Source organism: Natrix helvetica, assembly GCF_964273705.1.
Source record: "Natrix helvetica genome assembly, chromosome: 6".
Classification (NCBI taxonomy): domain Eukaryota; kingdom Metazoa; phylum Chordata; class Lepidosauria; order Squamata; family Natricidae; genus Natrix; species Natrix helvetica.
This window is the reverse complement of record NC_138553.1, coordinates 52,202,410-52,229,131: the sequence shown is the minus strand read 5'-3', so window position 1 is coordinate 52,229,131 and position 26,722 is coordinate 52,202,410. Positions and strand designations below refer to the sequence as shown.

Genomic DNA, 26,722 nt, shown 5'->3' with positions numbered 1-26,722 from the left:
CTCTCCCACTGTCGAAAGTGGCCCCTGGCGTCACGCTCTATGACAATCAAGCAAAGACTTATAACCAGTAACTGCCCCTTTCCGTATTGTTTCAATGGTGTATGCAAAGTTGGAGTGTCCTCTCCAGAGCACAAAGTTGGAGTGTCCTCTCCAGAGCATTGATATGGAGGATAGACTGTTACCCAAGTAGCAGATCCCCCCTCTCCACGTCACTGAAATAGAGGAAGTGGAATGGCAGAGCCGATACGATTGGTTCCAGCTGTGTCGCAGGAGCTACCAGAACGTGGTTGTACACAGTCACAAACTGCTTCCAGAATTCCGGCTCTGGATTTTGCCTCGAGGTTGACTCCTGAAGCCTTTTCCAGTAGTGGATATAGCCACAAGGCAGTGGAGGTTTGTAATCAGAATTTCCCTTCTCCTAGAAGATGGTTCCGCCACTTTATCTGCCATTGGGGCGTAGAGCCCACTTCCACCTTCAAAACTGTTGACCGTCTTCTCCTGTAATCCTGGAAAAGGGGCCATTACAAGGCCAGGCCAGCTGGACCAAGGTTTTTTTTTAGTGAGGTGTTACTCCTCCAGCACTCCTTCTCACTCCAGGACTCCTGCTCCAGACTTTGCCATTGCCACCAATTTCCTCCTTTACGAAAGTACAATGCCTTGGATTTTACAGGTTATTGGAAAAGTACTTATTTGTTTTACCAGATGTTGCAAGTCCGAGGCACTGATCAAGTTTCCCGGCAGAGCCGAGCTGCCGGGTTGTTTTATTTTTTTTTAGAGGGAGATGAAATTGGGTCAAAGTGGAATTCAATATAATGCAAACACAAGCAATAGAATATAATCCAATTACTGTCATACTTTAAAACAGCTGATTTTAACAAACTCAGAGGAAGACTAAGGAAAAAAATCCATGGATAAAAATCCTAAAGGGGAAAATAACTCAAGAAGCATGGGAAACGGAAAAATATCATAAAATCCCAGTCCAACACAATACCACTAAAAAAGAAAAACAAGAAATCCAAGAAGAAACCAGCATGGTTGCACAAAGATCTCTCTGATAAACTGAAAGACAAAAAGGATAAGTACAAAAAATGGAAAATGGGACACATAACTAAGGCAGAATATCAGAAAATAGCCCAAATCTGCAAAGATGAGTCAGGAAAGCAAAGGTTCAGAATGTACAAAGACTTGAACAATAGGCCCTATCCAATAACATGTAATTTAATGTGGAGAAAAGCAAGTTTTTATACCTAGGCAGGAAAAACCAAACCAGAGGCATAACCTGGCTCAAAAACAGTAACTGTGAGAGGGATAGCACTAGCACTAGCACTTAGACTTATATACCACTTCACAGTGCTTTACAGCCCTCTCTAAGTGGTTTACAGAGTCAGCATGTTGCCCCCAACAATCTGGGTCCTCATTTTACCAACCTCAGAAGGATGGAAGGCTGAGTCAACCTTGAGCTGGTGAGACCCGAACTGCCAAACTGCTGGCAGACGGTGATCAGGAGAAGTAGCCTGCAGTACTGCATTCTAACCACTGTGCCACCACAGTTCCTGGAATCCTAGTGAACAATCACTTAAACATGAGCCATCAGGGTGCAGCAGCAGTCAAAAAAGCTAATACAATCCGTGGTTGTATAAACAAAGGTATAGAATCAAAATCACTTGAAGTATTAGTACCACTTTATAAATCCTTAGTAAGATCACACCTCCCAGTTTTGGTCACCGCATTTCAAAAAGAGGTTGAGACTTTGGAAAAGGTGCAAAGAAAGCAAATATGATGATTATGAGCCTGAAGATAAAAACATAAAAGAATGCATGCAGGAATTGGGCATGGCCAGTCTAGAGAAAAGAAGGACTAGGGATGACATGATAGCAGTTTTCCAGTATTTGAGGGGCTGCCACAAAGAAGAGGGTCAACATATTTTCCAAAGCACTAGAAGGCAAGACAAGAAACAATGGATGGAAACTAATCAAGGAGAGAAGCAACAACATCCTAACAGTAAGGACAATTAACCAGTGGAACAGCTTGCCTTCGGAAGTTGTAGGTGGTTCATGACTGGAGATTTTAAAGAAAAGAGTAGACAGCCATCTATTTGAAATTGTATAGGGTCTCCTGTTTGAGGAGGGGGCTGAATTAGAAGACCTTCCAGCTCTATTCTGATTGAAGGTTGCAGCTGACAGCGAGCAGAGAAAACCAAGAAATTGTATCTATGTTGCATGTTTACTGCAATCTACCAATTTGACAGAAACCCAAATGGGACAAACAATGCTATGCAAAATAAGTAACTTGCAAATAACTTATTGTTTTTCATATTTCATTTATTAACATAAAACTATGCTAAAATATATCTGACTTGTACAAAGTTCCAGCTTTCTAATGGAATAGATCATCCTGAAATTATGACTTGTCAATTTTATATCAAAACTTCACAAGATGGAAGCTTCATGAATTGTTGCTTTGATAGTTGCACATTAAACAATGACAAACAGAATTAGCTTAACTAGTTTGAATTTTTCAAATAAAGATCTAAACAATCAAATCCAATAAACTGGAGTTCTAGGTTCTACAGAAGGTAAAGTCTAGGTATTCATGACATTGATGTGAAAGCAACATTTATCTTGGGATCAACAGTTTGGATTATGGCTCTGAATAGGTCATCAAAAATAGTCAAAGTGCAGTGGAACGTGTATAATATATCTAATTGCACACATCTCAATAATTTTACAAAACTAATTCTATGCATTCTTTTTGTAGACATTTTCTGCTCAGTCCACACGTACACATACATAAATTTTAATCCAAACAAATAGGCTGGATATACTTCTACAGTATCATGGCTCTTATCCCTTTAAGACCTGTAAAGACAGACATTCCAATAGTGCACCTCTTTCCTCACCATACAGTAGATGGAAAAATAGTACTTCTTAAATACTTTTAGACTATGGGTTTCTTAACAAGATTAAAGTGATATCCTTCTGAAATACAGACCTTCAAGGCTTAATTGGTTTAATAATCATATCTCTGGTCAGTATGAGTTCTGTAAAAGTTATCATTTTTGGAGGTTATCTCTTACTAGATTTACCATACATTACATTCCTAGATTTTAAAATTCATTACAGAAAAAACCCTTAAAAAGTCCAGTTTTGAAATAAATCTAAACATTAAACATTATTTGGGAATATTCTGGATTATATAAATTTGTGTACCCCGTTTCTTAAGGCAATGAACAGAAATTGAATAAATGGCTATTTTGTTCTTCTATAAACACTATAAAACCTACTTGATTCAAAGTCTGATAATACAATCCCACTGATTCTATAGTGAAACACCTAGGGCCTAAAGCCGATAGGATTTCTACTGTGTAAGCTTTCTTCCACTGAATGAGAACAATGATCAAATATGTACCTCCTAATTCATTTCAGAGGAAATATTAGAAAGAATACAAGGTATACCACCTTACTCTGCTACTCCTGTCATATAACAACAAGCTCCTCCTGAATGTTGTAAGATTAACACATGTTCTTCTCACTGAGAAGGAACAAGATAACAGCAATTAATTTCAACCTTCAAAATTTCCATTTTCTTAAAAATATCAGACGTTTTCCATGACTTTTCTTTCAACATTGGATAAAGCTGTGGCTGCTGCTGATAGGATTTATGACATTAGTGCAGGAGGAACACTTAAGATGATGGCATGAAAGGCATGTCTGAGAATGCTGAGTTTGTGGAAACTGAGCCTGATTTTGTTCGGGGTGTTTTCAGGATGCTTTCAGTAATTACAGTCTCATTGGGAAATATTCTGATTTTCCCATTTTGACCTGGTTTAGGTTCCTTCACGGGTTCAAGAAACACCACCCTTTTGCCACTGCTAGCTTTCTTCTCATCTAATGGAAGATTGAGGGGTGTGTTGGAGGTTAATATGGATGCATGAGATGTGCTATTTTGGTTTAATTGCCTTTTCCTTTTCTTTGATTTACACTTACAAGGGCAGGGCGTCAAGTAGAGGTAAAGAAGTACCAAAATAATACTGGCTACACAAGCTGCAAGTGTTGTAAAAGCAGTGTTAAATGTTTCATGTGAGTAAGATTTGTCCACTGTAAAATTGCTGACATTTATTCTTACTTCAATTGTTTCATTCAGTAATCTTTTCTTATTTATTGCAATGCAGGAATAAAGTCCAGCGTCTTCATACTGAGCATCATCTATTTCCAGGCTCCCATTATGAAATACTTTGAATTGTTCAGTTATCTTTCCTGGCTCTAATACTTGATTATCTGGGCTGATCCAAATAAAACTAGTCCCAGAATCACTGATTTTGGTATCACAGGGTACTATAATTCGCTCACCAATTTGTGCTTCCTGAATAAAACCAAAGGCATGGAAAGAACCATTAATGGTGCTTTCTGAACAATTTAAATAATTGTTCTGCAATAAAGGCAGTTTTTGGGAGTCTTTATTGCATGTATATTCAGTCTTGAAGTTTTCCACTGAAGTAAAATGTCGAAGGTACCACAAGTTCAGCATAGAATAAAGTATGCAGTCACAATGAAATGGGTTCCCATGAAGATAGATTCCACTTAAGTGTCGGGCCGGTACTAGTCTCATGCCATTAACTGGTATTGACTGGATACGATTATAAGAAAGATCTAAGAATACAAGTTCGGAGAGCTTGTATTTCCCAGTATAGAGTTCAATTGGGAAGCGTGTGACAGAGTTGTAACTTAAATACAGTTTTTGCAGCATATGTAATCCTCCAAAAGCAGCAGAATCAACCTGTGCAATATGATTGTTATAAAGCAACAGAACCTCCAGCATTCTCAGTTCTTGAAATATAGGACTGCCCAATGACTTCAAATTGTTGGATGACAGGTCTAGGTACTTGACATTTGGAACAACTGAGAAGCTCCCAATAGAAATACTAAAAATGTTGTTATGATTGAGGATGAGGGTGTTCAACTTCTCAAGCAGCATAGGTATCCAATCTTGATCCAAAATCCCAATTTTGTTGTGACTCATATCCAGTCTTTTTATGTGCTTGTAAAGAGTTGATGGAACCCTTGAGAGGTTTCTGCTGGTGCAGCTCATAATGTCACTGGCACAGATGCAAGTGGTGGGGCACATTAAAGATGCACTACAACATACACTTACACTTACACTGAAAATTAAGAGGAAACCCAACCTCTTGTAGTTCCCATGAAGAGAGAGAATAGTGTGCCAAACAGAAGACATGACTGTGTTTTAGCCGTCTTCCAATTTTCCTTGCCACCCTTTAGGCATGTAGGTCCCTTTGTACCAATCACTGTTAAGACAGAAAGAGAGAAAGATACACTATTTTTTAAAAAAGGCTATTAAGATATAAAAACATTCAACATTTTACCATATTCACCCAAAATGAAGTTGCTCATAGATATAAGATCACCTCTTCTTGTTGGGATTAATGGACAGACAACTAAAAAAGAGCCACAGATAAATATTTTTATATCTAGTGGTATCTTGGTACTCATCGTTAATTGGTTCTAGGAGGCATGTTGAATACTAAAAACAAGGAGCAGCAAACAAATTTTTCCTGTAAGGAATAATGTAGAGAGGTAAGGCAGCCGACACAGACAAGTTCTAGCTTGTGCATTGAGTACCAAATAAACAATGACTACCGGGACAAAATGTATTGAGTACCAAATTTGATGAATTTCAAAGCAATTGAATACCAAAGTACAACTGTATTATCACTGCTGCAAGACTATTATATGCACAAAAATGAAAAGACTTTGAAATATCCACAATAGAAGAATGGTTGATGAAGATGATAAAAGTAAGGAAGATGACAAAATTAACTTACAGGCTTAGAAAAGATCAACTATTACATTTATTAGTGACTGGAAAACCTTTCTGGATTTTTCTTCTAAAAAAATAAAAAGAACTTGTGATTTATGGGTTGGTCAATTAGAAAGGAAAGCTTATGGAAGATAGAAATTATGATGTATCCTTGGAGAGGGAGGTAAAATATAAATGCATTTATAGCCATAGTCAAGAAGATTGGAAGCTACTTCTTTAAAATCTTTTCTTCTGTTTTTTCTTTCTCTACTTTCTTTTTCTACTTTCGCATTCAGTATTCTTCTGTATTTTCCGTTTCTTTTTTAATATTTGTATTGCTTTTATCATTAATCTTTTAAAATATTAATTATATTTAAAAAGTTTATTATCACTATTTTTTCCTTTATGCCCATCCTTCACTCACATGGAAAAATAGGCAGAAAATAATTATACAGCAATCACTAAGCAACTCCCTTATTCATCAATATTAATTTACTAACAATGCTAGAAGTTTGCATTGGACATGGTAATATGGGGAAATATACCTCATGATGACAGAAATGGTTGCATTCCTTCATATAGAAGGAAAGCATTAATGTGGTCTCTCTGATACGGGTCAACTGGATCAAACGTGTGGACTTGGTGTTTGAAATGCCAACCATAAAAAAGTTGTAGTGCTCGATCCACTAATGCACATCCTGGAAAGGTAGCCAACTCTCACATAAACCAAATTCAAATGTTTGTACTAGTAGTAAAATCCAGTTGCTATGAAAGCAGGTTTTATTAATTTGGTAATAAGCAGATCACTTTTGGAAGATATGATCTTCTTTTCTCCTCCATTTTTATGTAGTTCAAGTGGAACAGCAAGTCCCAGAATTCCCAGCCAGCAGAGCTCATAGACACTTTTGGAATTATAACTTAGGCTAGCACATTTCAAGGCCCAAATTACTATACATGTTATCATACCCCATGTCAGTGGTTTCTAATATTTGATCTAGGAATCACAGGTAGTCTACAAAAATTCTATAGGTAGTGTCTGGTGACAGCAAATAAATAAATTTAAATATCTTACATGGACACTATTCTTTCATTAAATCTCATGCCAGTTTCCTTTTTCAAAAAAATTGGACAGTTTAAAGAAAAAATATAGACAAGTACAAAAGATAACATGAAAAGAATAAATTAATATAATACAGATGAAAAAGTTAGGGATCTAAAAATACCACATATCATATGTATTTCTAATATATTGTAAATTAGTTATAAATAGGTAAATTTTATGTGTATAAAATTACACACAGAAACACACACTATCATCGTGATGGTGAACCTATGGCACACATGCCACAGGTAACATGCGGAGCCATTTCTGAGGGCACGCAAAGCGCTGCCCTGTCAGCTCCAGCGCACATGTGTATGGTGATTTTCGGCCTTGATTTTCAGATGTTTCTCGCCGTCCAGAGGCTTCAGGGAAGCCTCCTGAGGGAGAAAAATGGCCCAATGGGAAACCCAGAAGACAGTTCCCGAACTTCTGGTTTGTGTGTTGGGCCATTCTTTGCCCTCCCCAGGCTCCTAGAAAGCCTCTAGAGCCTGGGGAGGGCGAAAAACAGACCTACCGGGCACCAGGAGTCTGCAAATGGGCCATTTCTGGCTTCCAGAGGGCCCCCAGGGGGCAGGGGAGGCCGTTTTCACCCTCCCAAGACTCCTAGAAAGCCTCCGGGGCCTGAGGAGGCCGAAAAATGGACCTTCTGGGCCCATTGGAAGTCGAAATGACCATTGGCTTACCTGAAGGGTCCTTTTCTGTGCACCGCGGGAGAGTCCAAGCAATGGGTTAATTCAGTCTGGTTGCCCTTGGATACTGAGGAACTTTTTTTCTCCCTTTAACCACACCTCCTTGTGTGATTGCTTCCAGAATTAATGACGAAAAAAGTCAGTCTGTCGAGAGGATGGAGCGAAGGCGTCCAAGATGTCTTTAGTTGATAAAAGGAACAAATCCCCGGACCGAAGACCAGGGTGGGTTGGACTCTCCTGCGGCACACAGAAAAGGACCCTTCAGGTAAGCCAATGGTCATTTTCCTGTGCACCGCTTGGAGAGTCCAAGCAATGGGACATACCCAAGTTATTGTCCAGATGGGTGGGCAGAAGCAGAGTCCCGGGATTCGGTCGAAGACACAACCCCTTGAAGCACCCTCCTGCCAAAGGACGCCTCAGCCGAGGCGTAGATGTCCAGCTTGTAATGTCGAATGAAGGGCGACGGGGAGGACCACGTAGCCGCCTTACAAATGTCTAGGATCGATGCCTGAGTGGCCCAAGCCGCAGTGGTGGCCGCGCTGCGAGTGGAGTGCGCAGTGATGCCCCGTGGCACCGACCTGGCCTGGCTTTCGTAGGCCAAGGCGATGCAAGCGCGCAGCCACCTGCCAACAGTGGAAGAAGAGACCTTTTTGCCCAGGGAACCTGGATGAAACGACACGAACAAGGACTCCGATTTCCGGAACTCGGAGGTGCGGGCGATGTATGTTTTCAACGCCCTTCTCACGTCCAACATGTGCCACTGATGTTCCCTGGGATGTGACGGTCGCGGACAGAAATCAGGAATCACAATGTCTTGCGTTCTATGGAACCAAGTGTTAACCTTTGGAATAAAGGTCGGGTCTAGTCTCAGCACCACCCTGTCTGGGTGGACGATACATAGGTCCTGGCGAACCGACAGGGCTGCCAGTTCTGAGATACGACGAGCTGACGTCACGGCGATGAGGAATGCCGTCTTGAGTGTGAGATGACGTAGCGACGTAGTGCTGAGAGGCTCGAAAGGTGGAGCGGTGAGCGCCTGCAGAACCACGGACAGCTGCCAGGTGGGATAGCGATGGACCGTGGGAGGTCGTAAGTTACAGGCCCCTTTGAGAAAGGAACGGACTCTAGGAACCTTGCTGAGGGACAAGACCGGGTCACCAGCCCAAACGGTGGAGAGGGCCGCCACCTGTCGTCGAAGAGTATTCGGGGCGAGGCCCTTGTCAAGACCCCCTTGCAGGAAGTCCAGGACACGGGAAACCGGGGCTGTCACTGGGTCTAAATGCAAGGTGTCGCACCATTTGGCAAAGGAAGTCCAAGACGCATCGTAAATTCGAATGGTCGACGGCCGTCTAGCTGCCTGAATAGTGTGGACTACGTCCTCTGAAAAGCCCTCGCGCCTCAGCTGGTCCCCCTCAAGTGCCAGACGGCCAATTGGAGCCATTGGGGCTCTGGATGAACTACGGCCCCCTGGCTGTGGGAGACTCGGTCTGGAGGGATCTTCCACGGAGACGATAGAGATAGGCTGACCAGGTCGGCGAACCACGATCTTCGGGGCCAGTGCGGGGCCACGAGGAGTACCTCCACCCCCTCCGAGATGATCTTGTGGAGGACTTGCGGAATCAGGGGTAGAGGTGGAAAAGCATAAAGTAGGCCCCGGGGCCATGGGCAACGAAGGGCATCCGTCCCTTCCGCCCCCGGGGACTGGAAGCGGGAGAAATAGCGGTGAAGCTGAGCATTTTCCCTGGACGCAAAAAGGTCGACCGTTGGAGTGCCGAACCTGCGAGACAGCTGGCGGAACAGGGCCGGATCCAGTTTCCACTCTGCCGGGTCTATGGTGGTCCTGCTCAACCAGTCCGCCTGGGTGTTGTCGACCCCCGAAATATGGTTGGAGCGAAGAGATGCCAGGTGCCTCTCTGCCCAGTGCCCCAGGGACTCCGCTTCCCTCATCAATGTCTTGGATCTGGTGCCCCCCTGGCGGTTTATGTGGGCCTTGGTGGCCACATTGTCCGTCATCAACAGGACATGTTGATGGCGAATGTCCTGGTGAAAATGTTGGAGTGCCAGGTGGGCCGCACGCAGCTCCAGAAGATTGATGCTGCAGGACCTCTCTGCGAGTGACCACTTGCCTTGCACCACTAGATGACCCATGTGTGCCCCCCAGCCGGCGAGGCTTGCGTCTGTGGTGACCACTAACCGGTTGGGCTCTTTGAACAGGTGGCCCTTGAGGATTGCAGGGGACGTCCACCATCGGAGCGACCTCTTCACCGCCGGGGGAATGCTCACCAGTCGGTTCGAGTTGCTCCTTGAGGCCCTCTGGTGAGGAAGGAGGAGCCATTGGAGAGCTCTGGAGTGAAGGCGAGCCCATGGGACGATCGAGATGGAAGAGATCATTTTCCCCAACAGCTGTGACAGGAGGATGATCGGTACCTGTCTCGCGAGCATCACCTTGCAGGTCATGGCCACTAAGCTGTCTAGCCTGTCCTGGGATAGGAAGACCCTGCACAGGGAAGTGTCTATGACCGCCCCCAGGTGGATAAGTCTGGTGGTGGGAACCAGATGGCTTTTCTTTAGATTTAGGGAGAAGCCGTGGCTCCTCAGAGTTCTCATCGTGATGCGGAGGTCCCGCAAGGCCTGCTGCCTTGACGACGACTGGATCAGGATGTCGTCCAGGTAGCATTGTAGCCTTATGGGTCTGCGCCTTAGTTGGGCTGCCACAACCGCCAGGACCTTGGTGAAGGTCCTGGGAGCCGACGACAGGCTGAAAGGAAGGGCCCGGTATTGGAAATGCCGGCCGGCATAAAAGAAGCGCAGGAACCTCCTGTGCTGCGGACGGATGGGGATGTGTAGGTAAGCCTCCTTGAGGTCGATAGAGGTAAGGAGGTCTCCCTGACGGATCCCCGACAGGATGGACTGGAGGGACTGCATCTTGAACCTCCGGTAGGCGATGTGCCTGTTGAGGTTCTTTAGGTCCAAGATGGCCCTCCAGCCCCCAAGCTCTTTGGTACCAGGAAGAGGATGAAGTAGAAACCCCTCCCCTCCTGGTCGGGGGGAACCTGCTCTATCGCGTCTATCTCCAGGAGATGAAGTATCTCCTGGTTCATAAGCTCCCTCTTCAGAGGGCAGGAAGGAGTGGGGCACCGGATGAAGTTCCGGGGAGGGGGGGATATAAATTCTAGGGATAGGCCCTCCCTTACAATCTGGAGGACCCAGGCGTCCTCCGTGGTCTGGGCCCAATGTTGGGTGAATAGCTGGAGCCGCCCTCCTATGGGTGACAGGCCCGGGCAGTCACTTTGATTTGCGGAAGGGCCTGTTGGAGGCACCGCCACGGTTGGATTTACGGAAGCCGAATTGTTGTCTACCTCTGTCCCTGAAATTGGATCTGTCCTGGAACCTGTCCCCTGACTGACCAGCCGGTCGGTAGGGCGGGGTGAAGGAGGAAGAGGTGGAGGGTTCAGAGGCACGAAAGGGCTGCCTCCTGGGGTAAGGAGCGGACTTACGGTCCTGCTTTTTTGTGGTGGAAGGTAAGATCTTTCTTTTATCTTTGGATTCAATGAGGAGGGGCTCAAGCGCCTCCCCAAATAATTTGGCACCCTTAAAGGGGGCTGAGGCCAGCTTCCATTTATGCTTCTGGTCCGCCTGCCAGTGGCGGAGCCAAAGCAGGCGGCGGGAGGTGACGTTGGCCGCCAAGGCCCTAGACGCAAATTTGGTGGCGTTAAGGGATGCGTCCGCCGCATATTGGGAGGCCGCAATTATTTTTGAAATATCCTGGCGAAGGCGCAAGTCCCCTGCCGGGAGTTTGGCCAACAGTTCCCTTAGCCATATAATGGAGGCCCTGCTAAAAAAGGAGGCGGAGGAGGAGGCTTTGATGGCCCAGGCGGCCGCCAGGTGAGCCTTATGACATACCCTCTCCGCCTTCTTATCCTCTGCCTTGAGCCCATCCAGCAGGTCTGCTGGGAGGAGGGAGTTGGAGGTGAGGGCAGTTGGAAGAGCCAAAAGGTCTTCCAAGGTGGGATCCACTGAATACAGTTTCTTGTCTGCCCCGCTGGGAGAAGATAAGGTGGCTGGTTGGGCCCACTGATGTTGGATTACGTCCAGGAACAAGCCTGGAACCGGGACCAGCTCTTGTTGGGGGGTCGGAACGTCGAACATGGCCGCATTGGGGTTTTCGGGAACAGCATCGGCCGAAGGTTGGGCCGGCTTAGGTTTGATCCCTACCCTGGTAGCTAAAGGAGACTTTCTCTCCTTTCGACGAAAACTGAAGACTCACCTGTTCTGTTTAGCCGGCCTGGACCATTCATAACCTCATTATACCTCTTGGCAGATATATTTTTAACTGGGTAATTTTAATTGGGTATTTTTTAGGATTGTTTATATACTGTTTTTTATCTGCTTTACCTGTACAGTGTTGTATTGCCTCCTCTTCTATGTTTTTATGTTTCCATGTTTGTAGTCTATTTTATCTATTTCACTTGACTGTACACCGCCCCGAGTCCCTTTGGGGAGAGGGGGCGGTATAAAAATCGAAATAAAAGGTAAAGGTAAAGCTTGGCCTTGTGGAGAATGGACTTAAAAAGACTAGGTTTGAAAAGTCCCGAGAAGGAGGGGGCATCTGGGGAGAGGCCCTCGTCCTCAGATAGATCTTGCCCGTCCTGGTCAGCGTCCTCTATGGCGGAGGTTTCACTGACCACGGACGACTCAAGGGACGGGTGGTGGGCACGTTTGGCCGGAGGAGGAGCCGTCGGGCCCTGGAGGGTGGCCCCTGACCCCGGGGGGGGTGTTTTCGGAGGCCCTCAGCGATCCCCCTGGCGATTGCGCAATCGACTAAGGTCTGCATGCGCGCTGATAGTTCGGACTCCTGATCAGAGTCGGATTCCGGGTCCCTGGGGTCCTGGAGATGGTAATGGGAGCCCCCGGCTGGGGGAGCCCTACTGTAACCCTCTGGGACTGGGTCCTGTTCATATGACCAGGACGGGGCTGGAGAGACTGGTTCCACCAGTGATCTGTCCGGGGACAGATCCTGAGACTCTACCTCCTCATTCATCAATGCCAAGATATCACCTCTGGATGGGGGAATAGGGGCCTCCCCTGGGGGGGACCCTGCCCCAGCCTGGCGCCGGGCCTTCTCAAATTGTTTGTCAAGGGCCCGCTGGCGCCTCTCAGCATCCTTGGTTTCGGCTGCAGACGGGGCCTTGACAGGGTGCTTGTTAGTGGCCCCTGAAACGCCCTTGCCCACACTCCCACCCCTAATGGAGGGGGTATCCTTGCTAGGGGCCTGAGAGGGGCCAGATCTAGCCTCAAGGGAACCTGATGGAGGGGGCAGCTCCATGCCAATGACCGCACAAGGATGATGCAGAAACACAGGCAAGCGGGTAGGCTGCAGCGGATTTCGACTGGCTACTCTGTAATGCACAAAAAACACAATCATGATTAATAATGCAGGCATAGAAAAAAACAATAATTCCAATTCAGCCTTAACACCAGTAGCCAGTTTAAAAGGAGGACACCCAGGAGGTTGAGCTATGAAATGGGCCCACAGCTCAGGCTGCAGTAACCCCGGCAGGAGAGACAGGGAAGTCAGTAGGCCAGGTGACTAGTAGTTTGAGAAAAAGCAAGGCCTGGCCAGTTCTTAAGGAGAAAAACCTTCCCTGTGCCGGTGCAAAGGACACGTGGTGGCCAAATTACCAGCGCCGCTGAGGTCCGGTGAGTGGTGGCCGAGGGCCCACTGGGCGGGCCCGGCGAGGCCCTATGGCCACCAAGGCAGCCTCCTGCACGAGCGTGGCTGAGCGTCAGAGACCTAAAATAAAGGCGCGAACTTTTCGCACCTAAAAATGGCCGCCGCAACAGCGAGGGGCAAGTCGGAGAGAAAAGCGGCAGCCGGGAGCAATCCGGGCCGCTCGCTACTCCGCGGCGGCTGAGGGATGGAAAAAATGCAGGGGGAGTCAAAAAGACGAAAAACCAGGCCGTAAAAATAACAACCGGGAAGGGAACCGAGCGAAAAAAAACCTTCGCCACTGCTGCCGCGCTCTAGGAGCAAGCGGCAGGCCTCCGAGCCTGCACGAGTGCGAGGCTGTGGAGCGAGGCCTCCCTCACCACAAGCTTACCTCCTGGCCTTCGATAGCTTGAGCAGATGTTGATTGCCGAAGGAAAAAAGGCAGGGAGAAAAAAGCAGTTTTAAACAGGAAAAATTTCCAAAATATAGATCTAGGAGAGTCCAAGCCAAAGATTAATAGCCTGAGCTCTTAATATGCATCCGATTCGGGCGACTGAGGAATTAATTCTGGCAGCAATCACACAAGGAGGTGTGGTTAAAGGGAGAAAAAAAGTTCCTCAGTATCCAAGGGCAACCAGACTGAATTAACCCATTGCCTGGACTCTCCAAGCGGTGCACAGGAAAATGGGCTATTTTTGGCCTCCGGCCGGCCTCCAAGGAATAGGGGGTGGGGAAGGCCATTTTTTCCCTCCCCAGGCTCCTAGAAAGGCTCTTGAGCCTGGGGAGAATGAAAAACGGGCCTTCCAGTCCGAATGGAAGCCAGCAAATGGGTTGTTTCTGGCCTCTGGAGGTCCGCGGGGTGGGGTGGGTGGGTGGGAAGGCCATTTTCACCCTCCCCAGGCTCCTAGAAAGGCTTTGGAGCCTGGGGAGGGCAAAAAATGGATCCACCGTGCCATCACGTGCCAAAAGTGGGACGAGTACGGGGGGTCGCACGTGCATGCGTGGGGGGAGGGTGCATAGAATTATGTGTGTGGTCACAAGCGCGCACAACCCCCTGCGCTCCCCCCGCTTTTGGCACATGATGGCAAAAAGGATAGCCATCACTGCACTATCACCCTAAAAGCTGAAGTTCACCATTAAATGTGAACTGAAAGCAAATATCAAGAACCAGTGTCAATAAATCACTGAAAAAAATTATATACTAATTTCAATCGATATAACAAAGAATCTATTTTGAGTATCTCTCATGAAGTGAAATATAAAGCCTCCAGAAGGCTCCTGAACGCCCCGGAGGGCTAAAACCGGCCCTACGAGCAAATCGGAAGTGACTTCCGGTTTGCTCATAGGGTTGTTTTCTGCCTTCCTGAGCCTTCAGGGAAGCCTCCTGAAGGCCCCTGAAGGCTCCCGATGGCTAAAACTGGCCCTACAAGGAAACCAGAAGTCTGTTCCCAAACTTCTGGTTTGCCCCATAGGGCCGGTTTTTCGCACTCTGGAGGCTTCAGGGAAGCTCCTGAAGCCTCTGGAGGGCCTCTGGGGAGGGGGGGGGCTGTTTTCGCCCTTCCCAGGCTCCTATAAAGCCTCTGGAGCCTGGGAAAGGCGAAAAAAAGCACGCCAAAAATGGGGGAGAGCGCTGGTTGTGCGCACATGCATGCTGGGGTCATGCGCATAGCATTATGGGTGTGGCACACCTGCACATGACCCCCCTGTGTTTCCCCCGCTTTTGGCATGCGAGCCACAAAAGGTTCGCCATCACTGTCATACAGCCTTATCTAACACCTCTGTCTCCTGTCTTCCAGGTGGATTCCTGATAGAGGGCAGCTGCCTGTTGAGCCTTGGCCTGAGGACTTGCCATACCTGAGGCAACAAGAGGCAGCAGGTCGCTGGTGGTGGGCCTACCTTTGATGATGCCGCATGGCGACGGTGTTCCTTGTCAAATCTGCGCTGCTCAGCTGAGCGGTCCCAGTGGCCTTCGGAAATAGTCCAGCAGCCAGCATGTGACCGGTGGACTATTTCCAATAATAAGGCCGCACCTCCCAGCTGATCACTCCCGGCGGCCTCCGCAGCAGCCATCTTCCACCTGCTGGGCCATCCCGAATGGTGAGGACTTTGCCACCAGTTGGGCATCGACGGTTGGACATACACTGCCCAATGCCGGATGGTGGTTACTAAAGGGTGTGGGCAGCCAGACGGAAAGGTTGTGGGGCCCAGAGACTTGAAAAGGCACTGAGAGGCAGATGCTCCCAGGGCTGACTTTACAAGGAAGTTGTTACCTACTCGTTGCATTCTGAGGCTCCAGCCTATTTGTGGGGATTAAAGCAGAGTTTTGCCACATTTGTGTGCATGTCCTGGCTCTCTTTGTTCCTACCTGGGCCTGCCAATACTGGCTGAGAGATCGATTTATTCACCCAATTTTTTATCTCATTAGTTCTCAATCACACTTTACCAACAGTCTATGAATAAGACCTGGTGAATTTCTAAATTTTTACCATTGTGAAGTAAGAGTTTCAAAATATTTTATCTTTGTCTTATTAATAATTAAATATTTACCAAGCAAATTATTTAGAGGTTCCTCTTTGTGAAATCTTGTCCAAAATCTTACAAAATCCTTAATAAGAAATGTATTGAATATACAAGATAAAAGGGGGAACATCATTCCAGTTTCTTCCCTGTTATATTGTTATACATCCAAACATAAAATAACAATATCACAGGACAGAGAATTAATGATTTGGTAAGTTTTTGATATTTAAAAACTTGGGATAAAAAATTTGGGGACTTGTAATGTTCAAGATAATGAAAATATTTATGCTTTCATGTTCTGGTCCTTTTTAAAAATGTCGATTTACTACATGATTGATATAACCAATTTCGTTGTATTTAAGTACAATGACAATAAAGATTATACTTATACTTATGATTTATGCAGGAATATTAGACATGACAGTCCTGTCCATTTAATAATAAAAGGCTTATGCCAGAAGAAAATAATAATAATTTAAAATTATTTTCATGTAACTATTCCTTATCATTCAAAAACAGGATATTAGAAAATAAATGATCTCACATAATAAGAAAAAATAATGGTGTGCTGCTGTTTTCAAAGTCTTTGAGTAGTTTTCTATTCAATACCATAGGACATGGGTCCTCAAACTATGGCCCGCATGCGGCCCACAGATGCTATTAATCCAGCCCGCACAGGACCACAAGGCTACTCCACCCACATCACCCTGCCCACCCTTCAGCCAAGCGCTGCACTTCCCTTCGTGAGCCCTATGGGCTGGAATTGAAAGGTAAGGCCAACAATTTTGGCCTGTAGATACATTCTGGAGGCAGGTGAGGTGAAAAATGGGGAACACAGATGCACGAGGAGGCCAAAAAATGGGCACAAATGGCCCAGTTTTGGCCAAAAAATTAGCCATTTTTACCTGTTTTTGCCCTGCAGAATGCTTCTGGAGTGTTGGGGGGGGGGAACAAGGTCCACAGACACCCCAGGAGGCTGAAAAATGGGTGTTTTTGCCCTGTAGAATGGTTCTTGAGGTGGTATGTGTGTGAAAAACAGGGCACACAGATGGCCCAGGAGGCAGAAATGGCCCATTTTTCACCTCCCTTGCCACCAGGAGAGAGAGAGGGGGGGGAGGGAGGGAGAGAGAGAGAAAGAGAGAGAGAGATATTTGGGGCTGAGAAGAATTGCTGCAAAACTGAGTTTCTTGAAGTGGACCACTAGACTCCTAAACAACTGAAAAAAATGATCTAGTAAAAAGAAAAGGCAACCAAAAGAACAACATGCCAACAAAAGCAAATAAAACACCTCCAGGAGCAAAATAAATTAAAGTTTAATTTGTGTGCATTGTGCAATTGATTGTTAAATTGGCCATGCCCACCTAGTCACATGACCTAGCCACTCCTACCCAGTCACATGACCACCCAGTCACGCCCACCCAGCAACTCCTGTTTTCAGCCTCCACACGCCTCTGCGCACTCCATTTTCCACCCATTCTGGGCAGCGGAGATTGGAATGGGCAGAAAATGGGGCACGGAGAGGCCAAAAATAGGGCACGCAGAGGCCAAAAATGGGGCACACAAAGGGGGCAAAAGGCAATGACAATCCCTGCAACCTGAAACAGCTGATGGTCAGGATGCCAATCCAGCCAACAATCAGCTGCTTGTGCTAATCAGGCTGTGTTGAAGTTGAAACTGAAACAGGTTATTCACTTTTGCTGCAAGGAGGCAAATTGCTGGGACATAGAGGCCAAAGTATGGGGGCCAGCAGGTGGGCGGGGCTACATTAGGTGTATAAGACGCACCCAATTTTCACCCTCTTTTGGGGGGGAAGTGCGTCTTATATGTCAAAAAATATGGTAAATGCGAGTTCTATAACCATACATTCCAGCTTCTGCCCAGGTGGCTGATCGGTACACCAGAATTATTCTGTTTAGAGGCCTGCTTCCTCATAAACAGGTACCCAGTCTGTCACGTTCTGGCAATCACATTGAAGAAACCAATAGACAAATTTGTTTGATGCAAGTTTTTTATCTCTCTCTGGCAATCAAGTGTTAACCGGCACTGAATGACAATGATACAAAGGTAAGCAAATCCAAGTCAGTTCTAACCAAGTTAACACCATCACCATATATATGTATATCATTACCCCACCCAGTGCCACCCACACCTCCACCCAGATGACACCAGTAATCACCAGCACCAATCACCATGTCCCCAGCCACCCTCAGCCACACCCCACTCAGTGTCATCCTTGCCTCCTTCCTATCAGCTGCACCTAAGTAGAAGAGTTACGTCAGAGTAGGCAGTTGCACCCGAGTAGAAGAGTTACTTCAGAGTAGGCTCTGAAGTGCAGCTGTTGCCAGGAGGCATGCCTGCAGAGTTGTGAGGGAAGCCATCAGTGGTGGTTCTGGATCCCATTGCAACTGGTACAGTTACAATGGGGCCTGGTGTCCACCACATGCACGCGCCAACATGCACAACGCATGCATGCATCCTTACCTCTTGCGACGTCTCCACGACGCTCCAGCTGCTCGGTAGAGCATCGTGCAGGCACCATGCGCTCCGTGCGCCGAAGCGCCGAAGCCCTCAAAAACAGGTAAGGAGTTCGGGAGGGAGGCAGCTTTAGTTCTACCGGATTAAGTGACCGGATTAATTACTCCGACGATTGGGAATGGACCTATGAACTTCGGATTCAGCTTATGACAGGGCACTTTAAGGCATATAGACTTGGTAGATAAAAATACCTACCAAGGAGAAAAAACCGAGAGTAAAGATGAAGATTATGCAAGATACTCGTGAAAGAGGCGGCCTTAGACTCCCAAACCTTCGATTGTACTATGAAGCTGCGGTACTAACGCATGTAGCAGATTGGTTTGGGAAAACAAAAATGGATTTGCTGAATATAGAAGGCCATGATCTTGTTCTGGGATGGCATGCATATCTTTTTTATGAAGATAGGGCGGATAAAGTGTTCAACAATCACGTTCTCCGAAGTGCCCTGATGAGAGTATGGAAGAAGCACCGGCCCAATTGGGATTATAAAATACCGCTTTGGTTGGATCTTGCAGACACCATGGGGATTATGATTAAGTCACTCGGGGGTTGTTTATACAAAGATGTGCTTATCGCTGATGGGGACGAATGGAAGTTAAAAACTTTGGAACAACTGTTGGAAGAAGGAATTGTTTTAAATTGGTTACATTATATACAGCTACAGAAGAGATGGGAAGAAGATCGAAGGGTCGGTTTTATGGACAAAGAAGTGGATCTGATTAAGCAGATAAAAGAGACTGGCCCAAAACAAGTTAAAAGAATATATAATGTACTGTTAGAAAGAGATTCAGAAAGTGAATTGGTTAAGGATTGTATGATTAAATGGGCTCAGAATTTTGGTGAAGTGGTTATGTTGGAAACATGGGAAAGAATATGGGTTCGGAATGTTAAATTTACACAGTCACAGAATTTAAGGGAGAACTTTTATAAAATGTTTTACAGGTGGTATTTAGATCCTAAAAAATTATCATGCATGTACCCAAATATTCAACCAAAATGTTGGAGATGCGGGTGCCTAGATGCTACCTTTTTTCATGTATGGTGGACCTGCAATAAGGTTAAGGCTTTTTGGATAAAAATATGGTGGGTAATACAAAATGTACTGAAAAAAAGAATACAATTTACTCCGCAAATGTTTTTATTGGGTATAGCTAAGGATCTTACTAAAGGGGAAACAAAATTGGTTCTGTATATGGTCACAGCAGCTAGGCTGCTGATTGCGCAACATTGGAAGAAAGATTTTTTACCGACAATTGGTCAATGGACTCAGAAAGTGGCGGGGTTCGCCGAAATGGTGAAAATTTCAGCTTTTTTAAAAGATCAGAAGCAGGAGAATTATACACAGGAATGGGCAAAATGGATTGATTATATACAGAATAAATACCAGACTAGGAGGTATTATGTAGCCTTTAGGTAAGATTGTTTAGACTGATAGTTGATCAGAGTAAACAATACATGGGATGCTTGGAATCATTAGAGTGGTGTATAGTGGAAGTCAGGGGGGGGTTGAGTGGGAGGTGGGGGTGGGTTAGGGTGGAGGGTGGGGCAATATATATGTATAAATATACTAGAAGATGGGATTAATGAAATATTATTTTAAGAGAAATTTATATTATGATTTATATATGTTAAATTAGTTTAGAAGAAGGGATTGATGGGCTATTATTATTCTAAGAGAAATTTATATTGTGATTGCTGGGAAGAGAGGGGGTACAATATGTGAAGAAAATAATATATAAAAAAAACAAAAAAAATACCTTATCCCCGACACGAAACTTTGGTTGTGGACTATGTTTCTTGTCAGCGTGTCTCTTGTAAGGTTTTGCTGCTCTAATGTTTTTCGGACATTTTCCCACACTGGGTGCATGTAGTCTACCCACTCCTTTATGGTTCCGTGATCAGCAGTGGCTTGGGGACATTCAGGTATATCCATAAAATCAAACCCATTCACAATACGGTATGGGGTATGCCCAGACTACTATATACTGCATTGTTATGTGCAACCTCAGCAAACGGCAGTAGATCCATCCAGTCAGTTTGCTGATATTGCACATAACAACGGAGATACTGTTCCATTGCAGCGTTAGCCCTGTCTGCTGCGTCATTGGTAGCTGGAAGGAACACAGAACTCAAACCTTGAAAGGACCCCACCCTCCTCAGGAAACTGCACCAAAATTGAGCAGTAAACTGTATCCCAAGATCTGAGATTATATGTTTAGGTACACCATGTAACCAGTAAATATGTGCTAGGAATAGTTTGGCGAACTTTTTAGCTGACGGGAGCCCTGGGCAGGTGATGAAATGAGCCTGTTTCGAGAACAAATCAACTACTGTCCAGATAACGATATTCTCCCTGCTCTCCAGCAGCTCCACAACAAAATGCATCGCTATTTCTTCCCAGGGCTGGGTGGGCTTTGCTACTTGTCGTAACAAGCCAGGAGACTTTCCTGGTCAGCTTTTCATAGTTGCACAAATGTTATAACCATGAACATATTCCTCAATATCCCACTTCATCTTGAGTCACCAAAACTGCCAGCTTGTCAAGTGCAGTGCCTTCAGGAATCCATAATGTCCTGCTACCCGTGCATCATGACAACGCCAAATGTTGTTCGGTTGGAATATATATTTATGAGCCTTTCCAGGCTAAACCATCTCTTTTGGTTAGAGTCTGCTGATTCACCTGGAACCAAGGGTCTAGTGGAATGCATCTCTAATAGACTGTGTGATATCAGCTGAAGGCTCTCTGTAACTGAATGCTGGCCACTAAAGCTATATTTGCCGACTGGGGAAATATAGGCTGGATGGTCTGCTCTTGATCACTATTAAATTGTGGCTTCCGTGACAAGGCGTCTGCCATAAAATTTCGCCCACCAGGAATATATTTCAGCTGGAATTTAAACCTACAGAAGTAGAGTACCAAATGTACCTGCTTGGGCGACAACTTCTAGAGGAGACAGTAAAGCAGGGGTGTCCAAACTTTTTGCAAGGAGGGCCATATTTGGTGAGGTGAAAATGAGTGGGGCCGACCATTCAGCCTGACAGTCTTTGAACCATTAACGTTAAATGCAAATGAACTATTTTATGAAAGACTAAACAAATAGCTCTGGTTGGGAGAAGCGACCGCGGGCCACTCGAAATTTGAAAATGGGCCGCAATTGGCCCCAGGGCTAGACTTTGGACATGCCTGCTGTAGAGCGTCCAGGTTCTTGTGGTCAGTCCAGGGGTGGGTTCCTGCCGGTTCGCACCGGATCAGGCGATCTGGTTCATGACCGAACCCGGAAGTAACCGGACCCAGAAGTAACCGGCACCGTCCCTGTCGCTCGATCGCCATTGCAGCTAGCTCGCTCCCCCGCCCATCACAGCTCGCTCACTCGCCTGCCCGTCACAACTCGCTCGCTCCCCCACCCGTCCACACTAGGCTAGCCGAGCCCATCGCTCACTGATTGGCTGGAGTCCAATTAATAATGATCTAGTAATATTTCTTTATACATTTATACATTTTGGGGACCCTACCTTACATAATTGGTGTTTTCTTTCATATTTTTGAAATTCTACTTTCTGTTTCCGTTAGTTAGCAATTGCTAAAACAAATCCCATGTGAAAAAGTATTCAAAGCCTTCTTGATTTTAATTGTCAATTTATTTATTCCTGCACATTGTAATATTTATTCATTTTCATAACTCTGTTTTTCCACTGTTGTGCAAACACAATTCCAGCAGCTGCTAACATGTGTAAAATTAAATATATATTGTATTCCCTTTCAAATAGCCAACAAAATATTTCTGGTTTTAATTCCATATCTTGCTTTACCATTGCTTCTAACCACTAACTTCTGGATAGCTACAAATTCCTGTTTTTTGGAACTGAGAACTAAATTTCAGAAAAAGGAAATCGGTATTGCTCTGGAATCTACCTATGACATTCATTCTTGAACTAAAGACTATATCTTTCCTGTTTCTTATCCTTCCTGAAAAGACTATACATTGTTGGTTGAAATCAGAGGGCCCTTCTGTTACCTGTAGTCCTCAGCTTACAACCCTTAGTCCAATATTGTTTTATTTCTTTGGCGGGCAGTTAGTATTACTTAGCATAATGAAGAGGCAAGAGAGTATGACCGCTTTTTTCTCCAAAAAACCAAGAGTTGAGGAATCAGCTGATCCAAAACAGGCACCACCAGCAGCACCACCAGCAGCGCCAGCACCACCAGCAGCGCCAGCACCACCAGCAGCGCCAGCACCACCAGCACGACCACTACCACCAGTTGAGGTCGGCGAAAGCAGCAAGTCCATCGATTCCACTGAAGTTCCACAACTTCCTGATTGCTGAAATTTGCAGCAATAGTCACTTCAAGGACAACTATGATGGACTGGCAGTATCCGACAAGAAGCTGGGTTGTGAGTACTGTGCAAAACCCATGTTCTCGTTAGAGAAAGGTATTCATGTTTCCAAAGAGTGGAAACATTTCCAGGTGGCACCAGCAGGGAAAAGCAAGGATGTACAACAAGCATCGCTCAGAAAAAAATTAAGGGAACATTTTCAATCAAAAGCCCACCTTATTTGCGTGGAGAGCAGTAAGCAATGGGAGCAGGAAGCTTTACCAAATCCGTGGATAAGTCAACTGAGAAACATTTATCCAGTACTTGCACAATATTTTCTACTGTTTATGATCTGGCGCGAAGGTATAATCCCTTCTCAGACATCGAAGCGCAAGTAAATTTGCTAAATACGGTTGGAGTGGATGTGGGAGTTGGCTTGCATTCACGGAGATCTGCAGTGAAAATCGTTGAATTCATTGCAAACCAAATCAAGACCACCATGTTTTCAAGGATTATTACAAATAATCAAAAGAAGTGTCTAATTATTGATGAAGCCTTTACACTTTCAATGAGAGCAGTGCTGATAGTTTTTGTTAGAGTTGAGGATCTAGAATGCCCAGCAACCATCTTCGTTGAGCTTCTGGAATTACAGAGACAAGATGCAGAGACCATATATTCTGCAGCAATGGGAAGCTTGCATAGAGTTGGATTTACCACTGAATATTTATGGAAGAATTTAATCGCTTTCTGCTCCGATGGTGCCAACGTTATGCTTGGAAGAAAACCTGGAGTCAGCACCAAAATAGCTCAAGACTTCCCAAACATCATCATCTGGCACTGCCTGAACCACCGCCTGCAACTTGTGCTGGATGATGCAATAAGAGAAGTGAAGCAGATCAACCATTTCAAGATCTTCCTGGATAAAGTACACACCACCTTCCACAAATCCTGCAAGAGCCAGAATGACCTCTTCCAAATCTCTGAACAATTGGGCATAGAAATTGTGAAGATTGGCAGAGTTTTGGGACCAAGATGGGCTGCCTGTAGTTTATGGGCAACCATGGCTGTGTGGCATGCTTATCCAGCACTACATCAGTTTTTTCAGGGAAATGAAAGTTTCCCAGGGATGGCTTCCCGTTTTGAAAATTTAAACTTTTTGCAGGATTTGACCCTGATGATCGACATCCTAAATGAAATTTCTTGTCTGTCAGATGCTCTACAGGGGAGAGAGACAAATATAATCCTGACCGAAGTTAGTATTGCCAACAATCGATGCTTTTGAAGTGCTTAGAAAGAAAAAGGGCAAATTTGAAAAACAACTTGTGGAATTGCTAAAAACAGAAGCCTTCCAAAACATCAGTTTAGCTCCAAATCAACGATTTGTTGCCCTTCCTCATGGAAAACTTTTGGAAAGCATCACCACCAATTTAAAGAAAAGGCTGATGGATTGCGACCATTTAAGAACAGGTAGCCTATTGCCAGCAGCAAACAAGTTACACTTTATCACATATTTGGAGCCAGATTACTGGGACATTGAAGATGTAGTCGTTCCATGGGCTGATGCAGAGGAAGCATTGGATGCATTTGGCAGTATTTTTAATTATGACATTAATTTAATCGACTACAGAGATTTTCTGGAAAATGTGAAGAAAAATCCAGAGAAGTACAAAATTCCTGGCAGTATCCGGAAAGCTAGAGATATTGTCAGGACAATTGCTGTTAGTTCAGCAGAGGCGGAAAGGGGGTTCTCAAAAAACCTCATATGTTTGGAGCAAAGAACACGCCTAACTGTTCAAAATATAACTAATCTGATGGTGATAAGTGTTGTTGGCATACCTGTTGAGAGATAGGACCCAATTCCTACAGTGAAAGTTTGGCTCAGAGCGCACCACCACACGGCTGATGATCCACAAGTAAAGACGAGGAAAGCTGCAACAGAGGAATCTGGAAGCCTAAGAACACTATGGAGATATCAACAACCAGAAAAGCAATAACACAAGTAAGTACTTGAGTGTATCTCTTTCATCGTATTATTCTTATGTAAGGTGTAAGTGCAAGCAATTAAGGTCATGCTTTCTGTGTCTGTCTTTATGCAGGTTTTTTGAGCAAAGTCCATTGAAACGGTGGTGTGCAGAAGACGGGCAAGCCAGTGATCCCTCCTCTATAAGTAGCTGTCTTTATTGCTGGGTGTGGTGTGGTCTGTGCTGTGTTCATCCTTGAGATAGTGAAGTGCAAGCCCTTCATGCTTTCTGTGTCTGTCTTTATGCAGGTTGTTGGAGCAAGGTGGTGAGTGGTGGTGCAGGAGACGCAAAAAAGGAGAGTAATTTTCCTTTTCTATTATTTTGTGTGCTGGTTTCATCCTAATGCAGTGCATGCAATTAAGGTCTTGCTTTCTGTGTCTCTTCTTTGTGCAGGTTGTTGGAGCAAGGTGGTGAGGTGGTGGTGCAGAAGACGCAAAAAAGGACAGTAATTTTACACATAAATGCAGACCACCGTCCTTTTCCCCTCTGAATAAAACAGGGGAGACAATAGGGATCTTGCTGGCTGTATAAAACCCGTGCCAAGTTCTTGTCGATATACTGTCTCATCTCCTCTAAGACTTTGGGTGTCATAGAGTACATCCTTGGCGTGGGGAGCTTGGCTCCTGGCACTATTTCTATAGCACAGTCAGTAAAATGATGTGGAGGTGGGACATTGCACTCTTTTTCACTAAAAACCTCAACTAAATTGGCATACTCCTCTGGGACCCCTACTAACTGGTCCACACCCTTCGTCATCTCTACCTCCCACTGCTGACCATTCTCTGTGAGCCATCTTCCCGTGCCTAGCTGTTCATATGGCGGTAGTTCAGGACCCACTCCATATATGTGGACAACCACCCTTCCATCACATAAGGGGCCATCACTTATCTAGCCATGCAAGCCTGAGTATCACGGTTTCTGTCATCCTTGGAACTATGATAAAACGGATTAACTCCCAATGCTGAAAGTTGAATGTTGAAATGTTTCCGTCTTTAAAACACAGGAACTTCCAGAGGTTCCTTTGTTTTAAACCCATTACATCTGTTTGCTGGAGTAACCTTGCTCTTTTCCTGACTACATACATTACAATTTAAATATTTACTGCAAGGTTTTAATTTTACTCCCTCCGACAACTTTACAGTTTGTTGCAGCATTTTGAAATTAATGTGCCCCTATGTAGCAGATGTATGCATTCATCATGTGGTTTCACATTATCATACACAGAGTTAGCAGTATGGTAATCAGTTATAATATATAAAACATTTGTTAATTTTGCAGCAATCCTATTACCATTTTTCTCTATGGTACATGTATCTACCCTAAAGCTTACTACATAGCCAATGTTAACTAGAGCTCTTACTGATAACAAATGAAATTTCAGTTTAGTTATATACAACATGGATAAATGCTCATTTACAAATGAACACCTTGCCATACCTTCACCACATGCTTTCACCCTCCATTCATTTGCCAAAGGTACATGTTGCTTGCTGGTAGACATTTTTATAAAACAATTCTTATTTCTAGTAATGCACTGTGATGCTCCACTATCAACAACCCATGAATCATGGCTTATTGGTGCATTTCTAGAGATAGTTAAAGTAGACATACCTAAGTTGGCATTATCATTTTTCTTAGCCTTTCTAGTATTCTGTCGTTTTGCATTTTTTACAGAATCTAGCTATATGCCCCTTAGCATCACAAGAAAAACATTTTCTAACAGTATAGGCAGTTGAAGGTGACTCTTCATGTTGTGGTGGTTTCTCTCTCAGTTGCTCTCTTTCCAATCTCCTTCTGGTCTCTTCCAACAGGCGTGCAGTTTTGTCAGTCAATGTTAGTTCATTTCGGGTTAGGGCCTCGAGGGACGATATAAAATCATCATAACTCTCATCCAGTGGGGATAGAATGATGTAGACTTGATGTAACTCTGAGAAAATAAGTTCTTTTCATGTAGCTCCTGGAAAACTCCTTTCATAAAGTTTAAATGAGCTAACATATCTCCACCTTTCAGAAGA

The 26,722-nt window shown here is 45.0% G+C and overlaps 1 protein-coding gene across 3 annotated transcripts in view; it reads right to left on the bottom strand.

Annotated features, from left to right (window-relative positions):
* Window positions 1-983: 983 nt before the first annotated feature.
* AMIGO2 (adhesion molecule with Ig like domain 2) overlaps window positions 984-26,722 on the bottom strand; it is a 65,298-nt gene continuing 39,559 nt past the window's right edge. For 2 of the 3 annotated variants that reach the window (XM_081956729.1, XM_081956730.1), the window contains exon 2: window positions 984-5,302. In XM_081956729.1, the coding sequence (XP_081812855.1) occupies window positions 3,685-5,232 (1,548 nt within the window). In that variant the 5' untranslated portion in view covers window positions 5,233-5,302 and the 3' untranslated portion in view covers window positions 984-3,684. The remainder of the gene's footprint in view (window positions 5,303-26,722) is intronic. The other variant, XM_081956731.1, reaches the window with a different exon arrangement.